This window comes from Pinus tabuliformis, chromosome 1_1 (assembly GCF_031772625.1).
Source record: "Pinus tabuliformis cultivar Carrire ecotype Pingquan chromosome 1_1, CPIR1, whole genome shotgun sequence".
NCBI lineage: Eukaryota > Viridiplantae > Streptophyta > Pinopsida > Pinales > Pinaceae > Pinus > Pinus tabuliformis.
The window spans coordinates 772912894-772929953 of NC_142297.1; the positions used below are offsets into that span (position 1 = coordinate 772912894).

The window sequence follows — 17060 nt, forward strand, 5'->3', positions numbered from 1 at the left end:
TATTGTCGGCCACACCCACCACCTTTTTCCTTCATAAATTCTCCCATGCCTATAATTGACTCCCCAAACCCTTCCCAATTCCCACCCCTCCCCTTTAACCATCCGCCCTTCTCATTGTTCCAATCATCCACCCTTAACATTCCAATTTCCCCCCCTAGGGTGATCGCTCGCCCTAGGGTTATTCCCACTATCGTACAACCAATGGGGATGTATCATCGCCCAAACCCACTACATTTTTCCAATTTTTCTCCCACCATGCCTTTATCCATCACCCCTGAACCATGCCTATATCCATCACCAAGTGCTCCACCATCTACCCAGGAAGGGAAATCTTCTCCATTGCCTTAGATCTTCATGGTGAGAATGAGTAGTTGATCAAAAACTTATCATTAATTAACGAAATTGATTATATGCATTTTGGATTTTACAACTAATTGGTTATTGAATTTTTGCAGCAATATCACTTTGGAAATGCACTTGGGAGTGCCAAGAGTGGCGATGGTGACTTATACACCCAATTTCTAAATCAGTCGTGAGGCGGCATTTCCATAATGTCATTCATGGGCATGAACTTCCATTATCTATGTTGGGAATGAAGTTCCATTTTGTAGAAAAGAAAAATGTATAACTAGACAAATTTGGAATACAAATACATGAATTTGAACTTGTGTGTATGACAATGTCTTCATTGACTTTTAAATTCATGATGTGGATTTGATGTTATATTCTATCAATGTTACATTAGTTTTGAGGAATGTAGTTAGAATGGATTTATTTGTTTCATGTACAAGTTATCAAGTTTGCAAGTTAAGTTACTTTTATATTTATATCTTACTCAATGTTGCACGCATGAAAAAACATATCATTACCAAGGAACTTTGCTTAGTTATAATAATAGATGTATCATGTACATGAAGAGAGCATATATATGGATTTAGATTTATTTTAATTTTTTTTTTTTATGAAAAAGAAAACTAAAGTTGAATTTATGAAAAAGAAAAGTACACTATACATGCCATATAAGAAAATCTGCAAAAATAGATAATGATTTGAGCCTTTACCACTTAACTACTAACATTTAGAGATGAAAACTTTATTGATAAGTGGTGTAGTATTATTTAAGTTTTATTATATATATATATATATATATATATATATATATAGATATTAACAATTCCTTTATTTATCTTTGGAGCCCTGTAACATAATGTACACAACTCAATGCAACATAATGTCTTACGTAAATTCCATTAGGTAGATCAAAAGAATATTCTTGGCCAGACATTGCCTTTGAGTTTAAGTATGAGTGAAGCGTCTAGCAGATCCATTGAATCATGGTGCCTTAGTGTATGAAAATGACAGTTTGTGTGTAGGATCCTCCTAGCCAAGAGGCTTGTATAAAATATTCTTGAAAATGATAAGGATACTCAAATCTAACAATAAACCCTTTTGGAATTGTCTATGGGATATGGTTAATCTAAATATTGTAATTAAATATATGATTAATCTTACCAAACTTTGATCCATAATAATTTTTTTGGAGAGATTGGAATTTCACATATAATCTGAAAAGGCCTACTACTTTACATGGAACCATTTAACAATATAATTTGTCATATCATGCAAGGGTGAATGTCATGAAATCTCATTGTCTTTCTCACTGCTTCTGATTTATCTCCCTATTATTTTGTGGTAATTTTCTTCCACTCGACAACTTTGGTACTTTTTGGGAATTGGAATATCTAAGAGTTGCAGTGGAAGACTAGAGGAATATGAGGAATTGAGGAAATTCATTTTTGGAATTGCATGGGGAGGGATTTCAAAATTTGGAATAAGATTTCTGAACTTGAGTGCAGATTTTTATTTTGTTGTCAGTATTATTTTTATGTCATTATGCCTCATATGCTATTGCGAATTGGTTGCTTTTTATTATGTACTCTAATGACATGATAACTAAAACAACAGATTCAAATTTCCTACTGGGAAATAAAACAGTCTAGCAGATACCAAAAACAAGTCTTTACCAGATGGTGCATCAGTTGAACTTTATGCTGCTAGTAAGTAGGGCGAGGGTGTGAAATTTTGGCAAGTAAAAAAAAGAGACCTTTAGATCCCATTTCAAAAAAGTTGCATTGGGAATTGACTCTTTTCAATAACCACTTCTACTTATCAAAGTTGATAAGGAGGGGTGTTACAACATCAACTCTGTTGAAATATGCAAATTTTTTTTGTTTAAAATTCATCGTGTAGCTGCAATTTTTTTTAAATCAATGGCTATAAATGTAATTGTAACGATTGCCATAACTCTTCACATAATTCTTTAAAGTGTGCTAGCTCAATGGAAGAGCGTCTGCCTTACAAGCAAGAGGTTGGTGGTTCGATTGCATTGTATGCTAACATGAATTAATCAACGATTTTGTAGTTTATTTTTAATTAAATATTTTTTATATCAATTTATTTTAATGGTGAGATATTTCTAGATTCATTGTTTTATATTGTCTCTAAAGAGACAAATGTGATCTTTAAATAAAAAATTTATCATCTCTAGAGAGACAATAGCTAGTATTAAAGACATATTGTCTCTAATCCAAGTGTTGTCTTTAGAGAGACAAAAATAAAATTTTCTCCAAAGAGACAAAAAAGAAATTGTCTCCTAAGAGACGATAATTCTTGTGTTATATATTGTCTTTATAGAGACAATATTTTTTAAGACAATAATCTTTATGACAATATTTTTTAAGACAATAATCTTTAAGACACTAGCTTAAAGACAATATTTAAGGCAATACACAAGTTTTATTTTGTCTTAAGTTAAGACAATTTACCCAAAAAGTGTCTCAAATATTTTCTTAAAACCCTCCTTTATGTAGTATTGAACTATGGGACAAAGGAATGATGGTATGTAAATTTGATGGAGGATAATAAACTATGCGAAAAAGGAGTGATGGTATGTATACATTCAAATAACAATAGGGGTAAATATTAAGCCCCCCTCAATTTTTTATATATGTGGAACTTGAGAGGAGATAGATAACAACAATTCCATGGAGGATAATAAACTATGGGACAAAGGAGTGATGATATGTAAACATCAAGATAAGAATAGGGGTAAATATTAAGCATCAGGTAGTAAGCCAATCATTAGCTTATTTTCTTTTCATATAGATATGATGCAATCCTTAGTATTCTTGAACTTGAGGAGGTAAGATTTGGTTACTAGAGGAATGCTTGAAAAATTAATTGTGAGGGTTTTCAAAGATTGAGAGAGTAGGGAATAGTGACATTAAGTAGGATGGGAAATAATAAGTGGGAAGAAAAGCAAGTATGAATGGAGGAAACATGTAGGAAGAAAGGAAAGATGGGAGAAGAAGAGGATGGAAGTATACATGGTTGACTATGCCTACTCCTGTGGGTGATAAAGAGTAGTAAGGATATAAACTATTGTTACCAAGATACAACTAAAAATAATAGCAATAATTAAATTATATCACTAATGTTTTATTAGAACAAGCAAAGGAAAAGTTGACAAAATTTAAAATTAAATTAGAAATAAAATGCAACTATTCACACTTGAGGAGATGACGCCTCACCTTATGAGATAAATATTAGATATAAGGAGATGAAGAAGTAGTGAAACAAAATGATAACAAAGTTATATTATAACAAAATCAACATAAATTACAGTGTTGATATTTTGGAAAAAAAGTATTACCATAAAAAAATAATAAATTAAATGGATGGAAAGTATAAAATACTAAACAACATAATTGGGAAGCAATTAATTAAAAAGTGAAAATAAAGAAAAAGAAAAATAGACACAACCTATACAAAATGACTTGATATAAAGACATAATTATTATGTTATCTATGTGCTATTAACCAATTTAATATATGATTGGAAAAAAATCAATAAAAATGGAGAAAAATAACTTAACAAATTAAAATGAATGTGAAATACAAAACATAGTTATTAAATAAATTGACAATGTTAACCAAGAAAAAGATATGCCACATGTATACATCACTATTAGTGCATACACTAATTTTATAATGAACAAACCATATTTCAAATTAAATTATTAAATAAGATTTTTTTATTTTTATTATAAGAGTAATATTGTTAAAATCTCAAATCATATTTGGTGATTATCATTCTCATTTCTTTTAAAATATGCATTTAATATATTATTAAATTTTATCATATTTATTATATTCTTAATTTTAGTCTTAAAATTTATGCATTCAATTTTATATATATTTTAATTATGATATTTATAAAATTTAAATTGTATTTATTTCTTAATAAATTTTTAAAATAATAATTTAAATTGATTTAAAAAATGAATTTATTGTATAAATTACGATAACAATTAGATATACATAGAGAGAGAAATGATCATCAAATTTTAGAAGAAAAATAAAAATAAATTATTTCATTTTTATCTAAATATTGATATTTTATATTAATTAGCTTAGTCATATAAATTAAATGATAGATGAATTCCAATCCGCTTAAGATATTAATGCAACCAAAGAAAAAAGTTGTGGAAATAAGGTTGGCAAGGACCAAAATCTTAGGATTGGACGTTAATCAACTACGTGGAAAAAAAACTAACCTTTTAATAAGTAAATCATTAGAGATCCTAATTTATAAAACACAAGTAATTTAATAAAGTTAATCAGATACTTTCATTAAATTGTAAGGATAAAGATAATTATTTTTAATTAAATCTTAAATATACACTTAATATTTATATATATAAAAAAAAAAATCTCACACCCTTATTCAATATAAATACACTTATATCTAACAACTTTTTTTTCAATATTAATATACTTATAGACATAAATAAAATTATTAAAAATAAACTTACAACATTAAATGTAATCTAAAAATAGAAAACAAAACTCCACAATATTACCAATTATAATATTTTATTCCAATTATAATTTTACAATAATTACCTACCATATTTTTAAATTTTTATTTATTTTTCTTTTATAATAATCACAGTTTTTTCTTTTTAATTTTGATACTTTATTTAATATTTTAAAAAATTGTTTTAATTATTTTATGCAAATTGCAATATTACCCTAAACTTAAAATTTCATGTTCATATTAACATTTTCATTCATTTTATAATATTTATGGACATTATTTATATGTAAATCAAAATACTATACATATGTAAATCAAAATACTATACAGTATCGTTTTTTAGTACGAAAAAAACCAACCTTATATATTAGTAACTCAGAAATATGAATATAAATTTATTAAATATTTGTTTCAAAATAGGTATAATTTTTTTATAAGGTTAAATTTTATAAATAAAAATTTTTGGGAATTTTTTTTTATTATAAATTAATGAAAATATAAAGTAAATGTAAATATATAATCAATTTTTAGTTTCATATGGGAGATCGTGAAAACTTACCTAAAAAATTATAATGCTATCACACATGTATCCCATATTTATAAAACCAACCAAAAGATCTCATATTTATGAAACCAACCAAATTGTCAACTCCCTTATATAAATATATATTATTAAATAAAAAAATTCTAAAATCAATATCTTCTTGATATTTCCACCGGCAAAGAATCATGTCAAACCTATATTTATATGATGTCTTTTAACTTATTTATACAATCCCTTTTAACACATTATTATTAATTAAAAAAATCAATATTTTTTTATTTATTTTTTTTAGCCCGAATGTAATATTAAAAAAAATTGATTAGAATGTAAACAAATTATTATTAACCAATTTTTTTACAAGCGGAAAAGAAACTATATTTTTCTCTCAGGAGTATTTATATGAGAATATTTGATTACGGTCAAGTTTAGGTTATCGTAATAAAGATATTCTAAATAATTTTTATTACTTTTAAAGCAATAAAATAACTCATGTTCATTTACAAAACCTAGCGAAGCACCTTTTCAATTCGAAGAGATTTATCCGTGAAGTAAGTTGCTTGTTGGCCAAGATCGGCCTACTTGTAATTCGCGAATGCTTGCTAAATGATAGCTACGTTGCCAGTTCCATACCAACCCATGGCACGAAACCACTGATGTGCAGATGCCCTAACCATGGCATGAAATGGCTATGCTCATACATAAAAGGGCCTACTATAAGGCATTAAAATCCTTATAGCATGGGATTTATGGCTTGCCGGCTCTGGACAGGGATTCCGAATTCCAATTTGACGACGAATTCCTAGAAAACGTGAGGGAGGGTAACGGAGCGCCACAGTCTGATGCGAGCATGTACCAAGACAGTTCCACCCAGGCCTGTGATGCGAGCATGTACCAAGACAGTTCCACCCAGGCCTGGAATTTGACGTCCCACGGGACGTATTTTTTATTTCAAAACGTATTTGACGACGGGAAAAAATCTTCCACTTCAGGATAGAAGTGTGTACACCTTTCCAACCCGTCGTTTTGACGTCTAATTTCATAGAGAAAACGTAAAAAACTATAATATCTTATTTCATAAGTCACGACTTGAATCCTGTACATAACACACTTTAAAATTAAAAGTGTAATCTGAGTTCTGGACATGCTACTTTGTCCTCCTTGACGGATTGAAGATTTCTGATTGGAACTTGCGAGCAAACCTGGATTTGAGTCATCGACTCCTTTAAAGTAATCTGGTACTTTCCACATACACTTGTTTGATTTCTTCACAACACAGATACTTTCAACCCTGCTCTTCATCTTTGACGTAAACTGGAAACCACATTTTTTCTTTATCTTTGACAACATGCGCGTTTATGACTCTTATTTAAATTTTTATTTTTTCATGTAAAGTTCGCCGAATAAATCTTTGTCATGACTTGCATATTTTGACCAGACTTAATACTCATGAGTAACTCATGAAGAAACATACGGCTATCGAAACTCAGTCTTGGGATTGGATGTGAATTGAAAAATTTTAGATCGTGAATAAGAATTCTAAATAAAATTCCATGAGCATGTGAGGTGAGCATGGAAAGACATTTTCATGTAACTGAAATATGCAGATGAGTGTGGCATAGATTTCGTTTTTGTTTGGTGAGAATTTGCCAAAAAAATTAAGAAGAAAGAAGAGTTTGCAGTGGTGTGGCCTTGGCAAGGGGTGGGTTTTTTTTGGTTGTTAGTGTCTAGTCTTTCTAGATGGTCATGTGACCTGGAATATGGAATATGGAATACTTGATGGAATATTAGATGGTTGTAGTGGTTGTATTAGAGCGTTTGAATACACAGGTAAATATTTCAAAACACTAGATGAATTGATTGAGGCTGCCCCAATGCTTGGTGACTTGGGATTGTCTTTAAACCATGTACGGGGCATTCTGGCATATGGCACACCTCTGTCTTTAGTGATATTTGTAATTTTTGCGAGGTGAAAAGTTTAGATGCGATTGAGATAAATGCTTTGAAAAAGGCGGTAAAATAGAGGGGTAACATTAAGTAATGAGAAGGAAGAACTTTAAATGTAAGGGAGGGAATCTAATGAAGGGGGATTAAAATTCTAATTTGCCAAGGGATTGGTGAAAGGGTAGTGGTTAAATTGAAGTGTAGTGGCTTTTTCGTGGTATTTTCACCCCTGGTACTATCAGAATTCAAATAAAGAAATGTTTTGAATGAGTGTGGAACTGTGATGCGGTCCATGTTGGCTTACTTTGAGGAACTGTGATGCAGTCAAGCCATTGGATGCTTCGACTAGTATTAAGTAACAATGTTAGGAAACAAAACAACATGGTTCGACTAGTATTAAGTAACAATGTTAGGAAACAAAACAACAGTCTTCCATTATCGCTTATTCCACACGACTCTTCTTTAACTCTAACCAACTCTCAGCCTGCCACTTTGTATAACAAGATAATATGACGAAGGAAATCATCAATCTAGAGAAGTATGACTTTTTTTTAGACTTTTGTATTTTTGTAAATAGAAGATATATGACTTTTTTTCTTTTAAGATTTTTGTAAATAGAAGATTAAAAAAAGACATAATATTCTATATGAGCCATCACCACAAAGATCATTTGAATGTAATTATGGGATTTTTATTGAATTGAAAAATAATTGATTATAAAATATTATTACCGCCAACTCTATAACAAGTTCATAGCAACTCAAGATTTAAACAATTTTAATATACCAGAATGTTCTTGCAGTGGTTTTTGTGTACATCTCAAGCCGTTCAAACTGCAAACATGGCAAAGCACCCAATATGCTACACCCAACGCCATTCCTGCAAAGATCGGAACTAGTAGCTCCCAATTTTCCACCATATAGTTTCGCTGCAAATGATCCGTATCCATATGCCCCAACTGCAATAATAACACCAAACAAAGTAATTACGCCATGGAAAGGATAGTTTTATTACCATTGTTGGCTGTTGAGTAAGTGTAACAGGCGAGTTTATATTGAGGGATGCAACTGCATCCACTTAACACTGGGCTCAGGACAGAAATGATGAGAATGAAACACAAACTGCTAAAAAATAAGAAATTTGGTGTTCTGGTAGCCATGAGACACACTGTAAAACAAGAAGAAATTTGGTGTTCTGGTGGCCATGATGGAAGATTTCTTCACAAGTAGAATGTCAAACATCTGACAGCAAGAACTTGTGCTAATTTTTTAATATGTAACACACAAAAAACCAGTCATAAATTTACTGAAAACGTAAATTGATGGGCATGGAAAATAAACAACCGTCTCCAAAGTTTCATTTGACAGTAAAAAAATATTTGAAATTCCAGACCTGGTTCCACCCGCGGATACATCGACTCTTATTTTGGGCTCCCCGGTGGCCCCAGAAGGCCACCGAGGAGCCCAAAATAGGAGTCGATGTATCCGCGGGTGGAACTGTCTTGGTACATGCTCGCATCAGACGGTAGCGCTCCGTTGCCCTCCCTCACGTTTTCTAGGAATTCGTCGTCAAATTGGAATTCGGAACCCCTGTCCAGAGCCACCCTCGCATTAACATCACCGCCCTGCGGGCAAATTGATCTCAGTTCCGTCAAGTATCCGGGATTCATAGAGGGGTCTGCGTCGCCAACGCCTGCGAAGTTGTACAGACGGTCCTCGATGAAGAAACATGCAGTTGTTCCGATTGTGTGTGCTCCTGCCAGGAATAAAACACTACAGTCTGTTCATATTTGTAATCCGTTAGCCGGTTAAGATTCCGGTAAAATAATAAGAAACCTTCATATTTGTAATCCATTAGCCGGTTAAGATTCCGGTAAAATAATAATAAACCTTCATATTTGTAATCCATTAGCCGGTTAAGGTTTCGGTAAAATAATAATAAACCTTCAGAGCACGTAGATTTTTTTTTTTTTTTTACTGTATAAGCGATTATGCTAACAATCTAAAGCACATTTTAGGAAATGTATAACAGATCTGGCGGCTGTTTAGCCATTAATCTATTTAGCTGAATGGCATGATGATATCGACCTACCATTGAGAACAACAAGATCTGATGCAGATAAACCCTTTGCAGCAAATTTGCGTTTGAGTACATCGACTGAATCCGTAGGGTCTGTCATGTTCGAAGCATCCCCTGCAGAGGATCTCATTCCATCTCTTCGTCCAGTGGGTACATCATAATTGGGTCCATTACTCTAACAATTTTTTCACCAGATAATTACTCAGTGTTAAATGCAATGTGCCTGCCAAAGGTACAGAAATATGATGAGAGAGATTCAGGGCTTTAAAGTACCAGTGCCACGGCATCTCTGGCTGCCAATGCAACGATGTCAGCACAGGAAACGACTCTGGGACAGATTCTTTCGAGCTGTTTCTTGGCATTTTCTATGACATCAAAGCCCCGCAATCCGGAATGGCCTGGCGCCGTCTGTTCAGCGTTAGGCCCGGTAATAAGGATTGATCCATCGCAACCCTGAAATGTCCAAATAAAACACCCAAACACATTAAGCCCAGTAGTACCATTTAAGGCATAAATTGTCACAATAGGTAGCGTGATCGATTCCGGGGAAGTGCGATTTTTTTTTGGGAAATGCCCCAAAATGTTGTCTTTCACAAGACAAGTATAAGTATATATAATTAACAGCAAATGGGGATACCTGGACGAAACAGTCATGATAGTGTAAACGCAGAAGCCCTGCTGCAAGCGTTGGATCGGCTTGGACGCTCTGTTGCACGGTCGAGCGCACCACGGACTCTGCTGTGGGACAACTCGAAGAGTAAAATCCCGTTTGTAAGTTACTATCACTGAGATTCGAACCCAAGACCAAGCCAATACTAATCACTCTATAATCCCAAAACTACTTGTTCCCATTGCGCTTCCTTATATCAAACAAACTATAATATCTTCCGATAAACCCACTCTCTAGTTAAATAGCGCGCATTGGCCGAAGCTCTGCCTTCTGATTACAAAAAGCAATAAAATCCGTGCATCGACAGTGAGTGAGTCAGGGCTTATTTGATTTCTTTATTTAGTCATTTTTTGAGTAAGTTTACAATGACCGTTATCAGTTTATCAATAATTTTGTCACTGAATGAATTATATTAAGGCTATATCAGTTCCTCAATAATTTTTTCACTGAACGAATTATATTAAGAGCTAGCTCTTAGAGTATTAAAGTAATTATTCTCTTAAAAGTTTTATATTCTATAATTTTTTCACTAAGAGTTAGTTCTGAAATTATTTTTTAAAAATTTTATTCTCTAAAATGAATTTTAGAAATGTTTATCTGTCTTCATTGTTCGGATAAACAATATAATTATTTTTCTCAAATTTTTCTCATTTTCCTATTCATATTTTACAAAGAAAGAAAGAAAAAAACAAAGTGGATAAAAATTAATCCTTAGCTCAGATAAAGAAATGTAGTTGGAAGATAATAAAGACAGAAAGTAAGGATATATGCTGGTGCATTGCATCCATGTTTTGGACAGAACACTGCATAAAGAAATGTAGTTGGAAGATAATAAAGACAGAAAGTAAGGATATATGCTGGTGCATTGCATCCATGTTTTGGACAGAACACTGCATAAAGAAATGTAGTTGGAAGATAATAAAGACAGAAAGTAAGGATATATGCTGGTGCATTGCATCCATGTTTTGGACAGAACACTGCATAAAGAAATGTAGTTGGAAGATAATAAAGACAGAAAGTAAGGATATATGCTGGTGCATTGCATCCATGTTTTGGACAGAACACTGCATAAAGAAATGTAGTTGGAAGATAATAAAGACAGAAAGTAAGGATATATGCTGGTGCATTGCATCCATGTTTTGGACAGAACACTGCATAAAGAAATGTAGTTGGAAGATAATAAAGACAGAAAGTAAGGATATATGCTGGTGCATTGCATCCATGTTTTGGACAGAACACTGCATAAAGAAATGTAGTTGGAAGATAATAAAGACAGAAAGTAAGGATATATGCTGGTGCATTGCATCCATGTTTTGGACAGAACACTGCATCCAATTTTGCACTTGTGTAAGTGCTGGAGGTGGGTCAACCGTCACCATTTGAGTTCGAATCTGATCCTTCGAAAGCTCCGTTTCAGTAAAGTCAGTACGCGTAATTTTGATCGCCCACGAGGAGAGCACCAAATCTAGAAGTATTATGCAATACAATTTGATCTCTTCTTTAATGAGACCGCGGACAAATTGAGATACAGCCCGTGTGAGGACCCGCAGCTGTGTACTCGTCACCGCAGACAAACTGAGATAACACAACGTGCGAGGCGGGATAGTTTATTTCATGTTTATTAGGATTTCTATGAGACGGCGCTGTGCAGTACCTCAAATCATTACGAAATCATTACGAGAAGAGATAAATATTAAATTCTATAGTAAATTAATTATTGATTTATTGGTTTTAATACGATAGGAAAAGAGAAGGTGACGAACAGAGCTATTAATTAATTAATTAAAATATGATATTTAATATTTATATTATTATAATTATTATTTTATATGTTTAAAGTTTGTAGAGATTTTTTAGAATCATAATTTTGAGTTGTGAATTCTTCATAATGTAAAGGTTTTTCGAAGTGTTAAATCTATACATACACTTAAAAACACATTTTAAATAACAAAAAAATCATAATCTGACCAAAAATTACTTAGCTTTATTCCCTTTATTCCCTTTAAGACATGTCTATGTTAGAATAGGTTTTCATAATTTTAATTTAATTATTAATAATTATTAGGTATGACAGATATTTATCGTCCATAAAATATTCTATAATATTTTTAATAGTATACACAAATCAAAGGTTGAGATTTATCTCTAAAGTAGTTATGCTTTTTTTGTTTTTTTAATTAGATTGATTAATTAAAAAAAAATTCATATGAATATAAGTGCTACATGAAGTGACTTAACATTCTTTATGCGTGTGGTATTGATGTGCATACAAATTGAGATAACACAACATGCCAGGTGTGATAGTTTATTTCATGTTTATTAGGGTTTCTATGTGACGACACTGTGCAGTCGGTAAAATCATTAGGAGAAGAGATAAATATTAAACTTTGTAGTAACTTAATTATTGATTTATTGGTTTCAAATAATATGATATTTAATACTAAATGAAAAGAGAAGATGAAGACAAGAGCCAATAATTAATTTAAGCATGATATTTATTATTCCAATTCTTCGGAGTAATAGAATTTATTTAAAATTTAATCTTGATAGGTTAGAATATTAAGTTTGAGTTGTGAATTTTTCATTATGTAAAGGCTTTTCAGGGTATTGAAATCCATATACATAGTCAAAAATATATTTTAAAGAACAAAAAAACCATAATTTGACCAAAAATTGTTTCGCTCTATTCTTTTTAAGACATGTCCATGTTAGAATAAGTTTTCATAATTTTAATTTAATTATTAATAATTATTATATTTAAGGTCCATAAAATATTTTATAATATTTTTAATAATATACACAAATCGAAGGTTGAAATTTATCTTCAAAATAGTTATGCTTTTTTTTGTTTTTTTAATTAGATTGATTAATTAAAAAAAATATCATATGAACATAAGTGCCAGATGAAGTGACTTATGATTTTTTATGTATGTGGTATTGATAAGCCCATGGTATTGGCTCATGGTATTGTAACAAACCCTATTTAAGATTAATAATCTCCATGATAAAGTAAGTGTGAATCTTCATGGTTAAGAATCTTGCCAGTGTTTTTTAAATGTATAAATAATTTTAATTTACATATTAATTTGTTATAATTAATAATAATAAGAATAATACTTTAAATAAAGTTATAAATTAGTTAATTTTTATGATTTTTCAAATTTTAGCAATTTGAGATGTATTATAGTGTTTTGATACTCAATTCAATTGATCTCTATCAATGTTTATCAACCATTTAATTTACATGGACACACAGGCATATATATATATATATATATATATATATATATATATATATATATATATATATATATATATATATATATATATATATATATAGATATATAATACCAAACTTGTTTTAAAAAATTCATTCAACATAGATACATTTTTTTTTGGATAATAGTTAATGGTTAAAGAGTATCATTCCTTGATGGATCATAGATATTTGTGTCATCTACATTTGGATAATGATTCTTTTATTTATTTATTAATGTGGTGATAATGATTTTTTGATATTGATAATGGGGTGATATTGCAAATTTGTCTTATTTAAATTATATTTTAGAATGTAAAAATGGTTTAATGTCTTGTAAAATTTATGGCTATTTAAATGATTTAAATTCAACAATTTAAAATTAAGATTTTCCTAAATTTTAATTAATTTTTTAATGAAATTATAAGATCATAAAGAAAATTACATGGAAAATGAGTATTTACATCAAATTTGGACCATCAATTATTAAAAAATATATACAAACATTACATTATTTACCTTCAACTTTAGTCATTTTATTTTTATTTTCTTGGGCCTAGAGGTGTTCTATAGCTCAGTATGGGGAAGATGTTGTCAAGTAATGATACATTTTAAAATAATAAAGTGATACTTACCTTAACAAATTAGATAATGGTAACAAAAAAAATAGTAATGTCAGATATAAATAAAATACTTCAATTTTCACCTTAATTTTACATCAACTTTATATAGAGAGATAAAGTAAAAACAAATTATAAGCTTGGTAGGACTACATCTTTATCATGTCCAATATATCACCACAATCGTACCGGTGACTTCACATCAAGGAGTGCCTTAACAAGGCACCTGATCACCCTCTATCCAAGACCCATGGATAGAGAAATAAATAAATAAATAACTTTTTAGTATAAGGGAGATATGTTATTTCTTCACCACTTAATATGGAGTTGACAGATAACATGTAAAAATAATATTAATGATATTATATGATGTGTAATTCATTATATGTTCAGTTGATATGTATTTTTTTTAAATGTATTAATAACACAATAGTGCAACCATATAAAATCCATAATAAGTATCAAAACATTTACAACACTTACTTCATCATATGTCTAAGGTGGCTAAAATTTAAAAAAATAATAAAAATTAACTAAATTATAACTTTTTAAAATTATTATTATTATTATTATTAATTATAACAAGAATTAATATAAGTTAAACATATAAAAAACATAGAACAAGATTCTTAACCATGATGATTTAACCCTACTTTACTGGAGATTTTTTATTTGTAAATAAGCTTTGTTACAATACCATGGGCCAAAATCATGACTTCTCAATATTACATGCCCAAAAAACCATAGATTATTTCAATGACACTTCATATGATTTTTTTTAATTACTCAATTTAATTAAAAAGAAAAAAATAGCATAACTACTTTGGCGATAAATATCAACCTTTGATTTGTGTACAATACTATGAATATTCTAGAATATTTCATGGAGGTTAAATCCCTACTATTCACTTCATAGTTATTGATAACTAAATTAAAATTAAATAAGCCCTATTCCAAACTTAGAAATATTTTAGTCTTAGTTGTAAATAAAATATTTATCCATATTAATTAACATAATTTTATATCAAAATAAAATAATTTAAAAATAAAAAATAAAAAATTGTTACATTTTTGCTTTCCATTGGTAAAGAAATGTGTAATTTATTACATTCTTAATCTTATCTCTTGATTTATTAAAAGCGGTCAAGAATCATATATTTCGACGTAGGTGTAAACTTTTTCTCAAATTTACACTCAACCAAAAGTTTACATATTAAGAGATTTGATTACTCTTAATACTTAATAGATCAAAAATTAAAATATATCTATATTAACCATAAAAATTTATTAATATAATTTATACCTTCCACTTCAATGGGTTTTAAAATTATTTTATTATAATTCATTTTAACTTTTAGAAATTATAATTTTATATTACTTAAATTGTATTTTTATATAAAAATAGTTTATATTTAATGTAGAACGTATTTTACAAAACTTATGACTAATTAAACTTAACCATTTAAAATTAAAAGTTTTCCAATTTCTAGCCCATTATAACAAAATTACACTAAAATTCTAATAAGAAAAAAACACAAATAAAAAACTAACTAAGCCTTGGCATCATAATTTGAACCCCCCGTCATTAAAAATAAAATACAAGCCTAAAATTCTTTACCCTTCAACCGGGCAAAGCGGAAATGAACACCTTTACTTTTCCAATTTCTAGCCAATTATAACAAAATTACATTAAAATCCTAATAAGAAAAAACACAAATAAAAAACTAAGCCGTTGGGATCATAATTTGAACCCCAAGTCATTAAAAAAGAATACAAGCCTGAAATTCTTTACCCTTCAGCCGGCCAAAGCGGAAATGAACACCTTTACCTTCAACCGAGCACAGGCGGAAATGAACACCTTTGCTTGACCCAAAAGATGAGGCTTTTCTCAGTAATTCACAAAAAACTAAGCACCATGTACCGTGATACTATGTACCTTGGAAATGATCATAAAACCTAGGCATAGAACACGGGGCAAAGGTAATAATAAACCTGACCATTGAAAAACTATGACAAATCAGTGTTGAAAATAAAATAATTTTCTAATAAAATATTTCTTTTATATTGATTTTTTTCATATATTTAAAAAAAAATTAATATAAAAATTGATAGAGATATAATCGGAGGGAGTATTATATTTTAAAATATATTATTTTATGATAAATATATATATATATATATATATATATATTTATATTTATATATTTATATACGTTTATATTTATATTTATATTTATATATTTATTCAAAAGTACCCTTTAATAATTTTAATGGTATTAGGTGAATTTTAATAGTTCATTTAGAATTTTGTATTCTTATATATTTCTTCCAAATAAGTGAAATAAGTGTATATGAGGGGTTTACATTACTATAAATATATTTGTTTTTAGTTAATTATAATTATTTTTAATTTTATAATTGCATATAAGTTTTTTAATGTTTTAATTTTTATATCTATTAATATTAAATATCAAAATTTAGTAATCTTGACATTATATCTAGTCATATTAAGAATTTTCATATCTTACTTTAGGTAGATATCATATTATTTAGTTTTGTGGGAGTTTTTTTTTTTAAATACTTTTATTAGCTTTCATGTCATTTGGTTTGATAAAGGTTTTTAAGTTTATTTTTTAAAGTTAAGTATTTGGAGTAATCAATGCATTTGCTCATTTTGGTATGAGAATTACCTTACTCTTGGTGCTTTTCTTCAACATAACACCACATCCACTTATTAGGTACTTTCTTAGCTTTCTTCGCTAACTCTCTCATTATTGTAGGATCCTTATACAATTTGCACTAGTAAGAAACAATTAATGCATCATAACATTTGGCATGACCATTACGGTCAAAAGGGTCATAGAACTTTTACAACCTTTCTATGTCATTGTAGGGTGGGTCAAAGGCACGCTTCTTGTAAGAACAAGGGGTAGTGCCTCTTATCCTTAACAATGCTAAGACCATGTTTACTACTTAATTTTCTTCCTCTTCCCAAAAGATTCCCTATATAATTTGAAAGTAAAAATATCATAAACATGTCATTGTTTGTTGTTATACCCAATCCAAAAGGG

General features: G+C 29.7%; 1 protein-coding gene across 1 annotated transcript in view; it reads right to left on the reverse strand.

Annotated features, from left to right (window-relative positions):
• Positions 1 to 8060: 8060 nt before the first annotated feature.
• The window catches only part of LOC149216289 (peroxidase 25-like), a 64808-nt gene continuing 55808 nt past the window's right edge, over positions 8061 to 17060 (reverse strand). Inside the window, exons 3-6 of the mRNA XM_089389896.1 lie at positions 10081 to 10281; positions 9717 to 9896; positions 9456 to 9618; positions 8061 to 9119 (exon numbers count right to left, since the gene is read on the reverse strand). Of these exons, the coding sequence (XP_089246022.1) occupies positions 8785 to 9119; positions 9456 to 9618; positions 9717 to 9896; positions 10081 to 10281 (879 nt within the window). The 3' untranslated portion in view covers positions 8061 to 8784. The remainder of the gene's footprint in view (positions 9120 to 9455; positions 9619 to 9716; positions 9897 to 10080; positions 10282 to 17060) is intronic.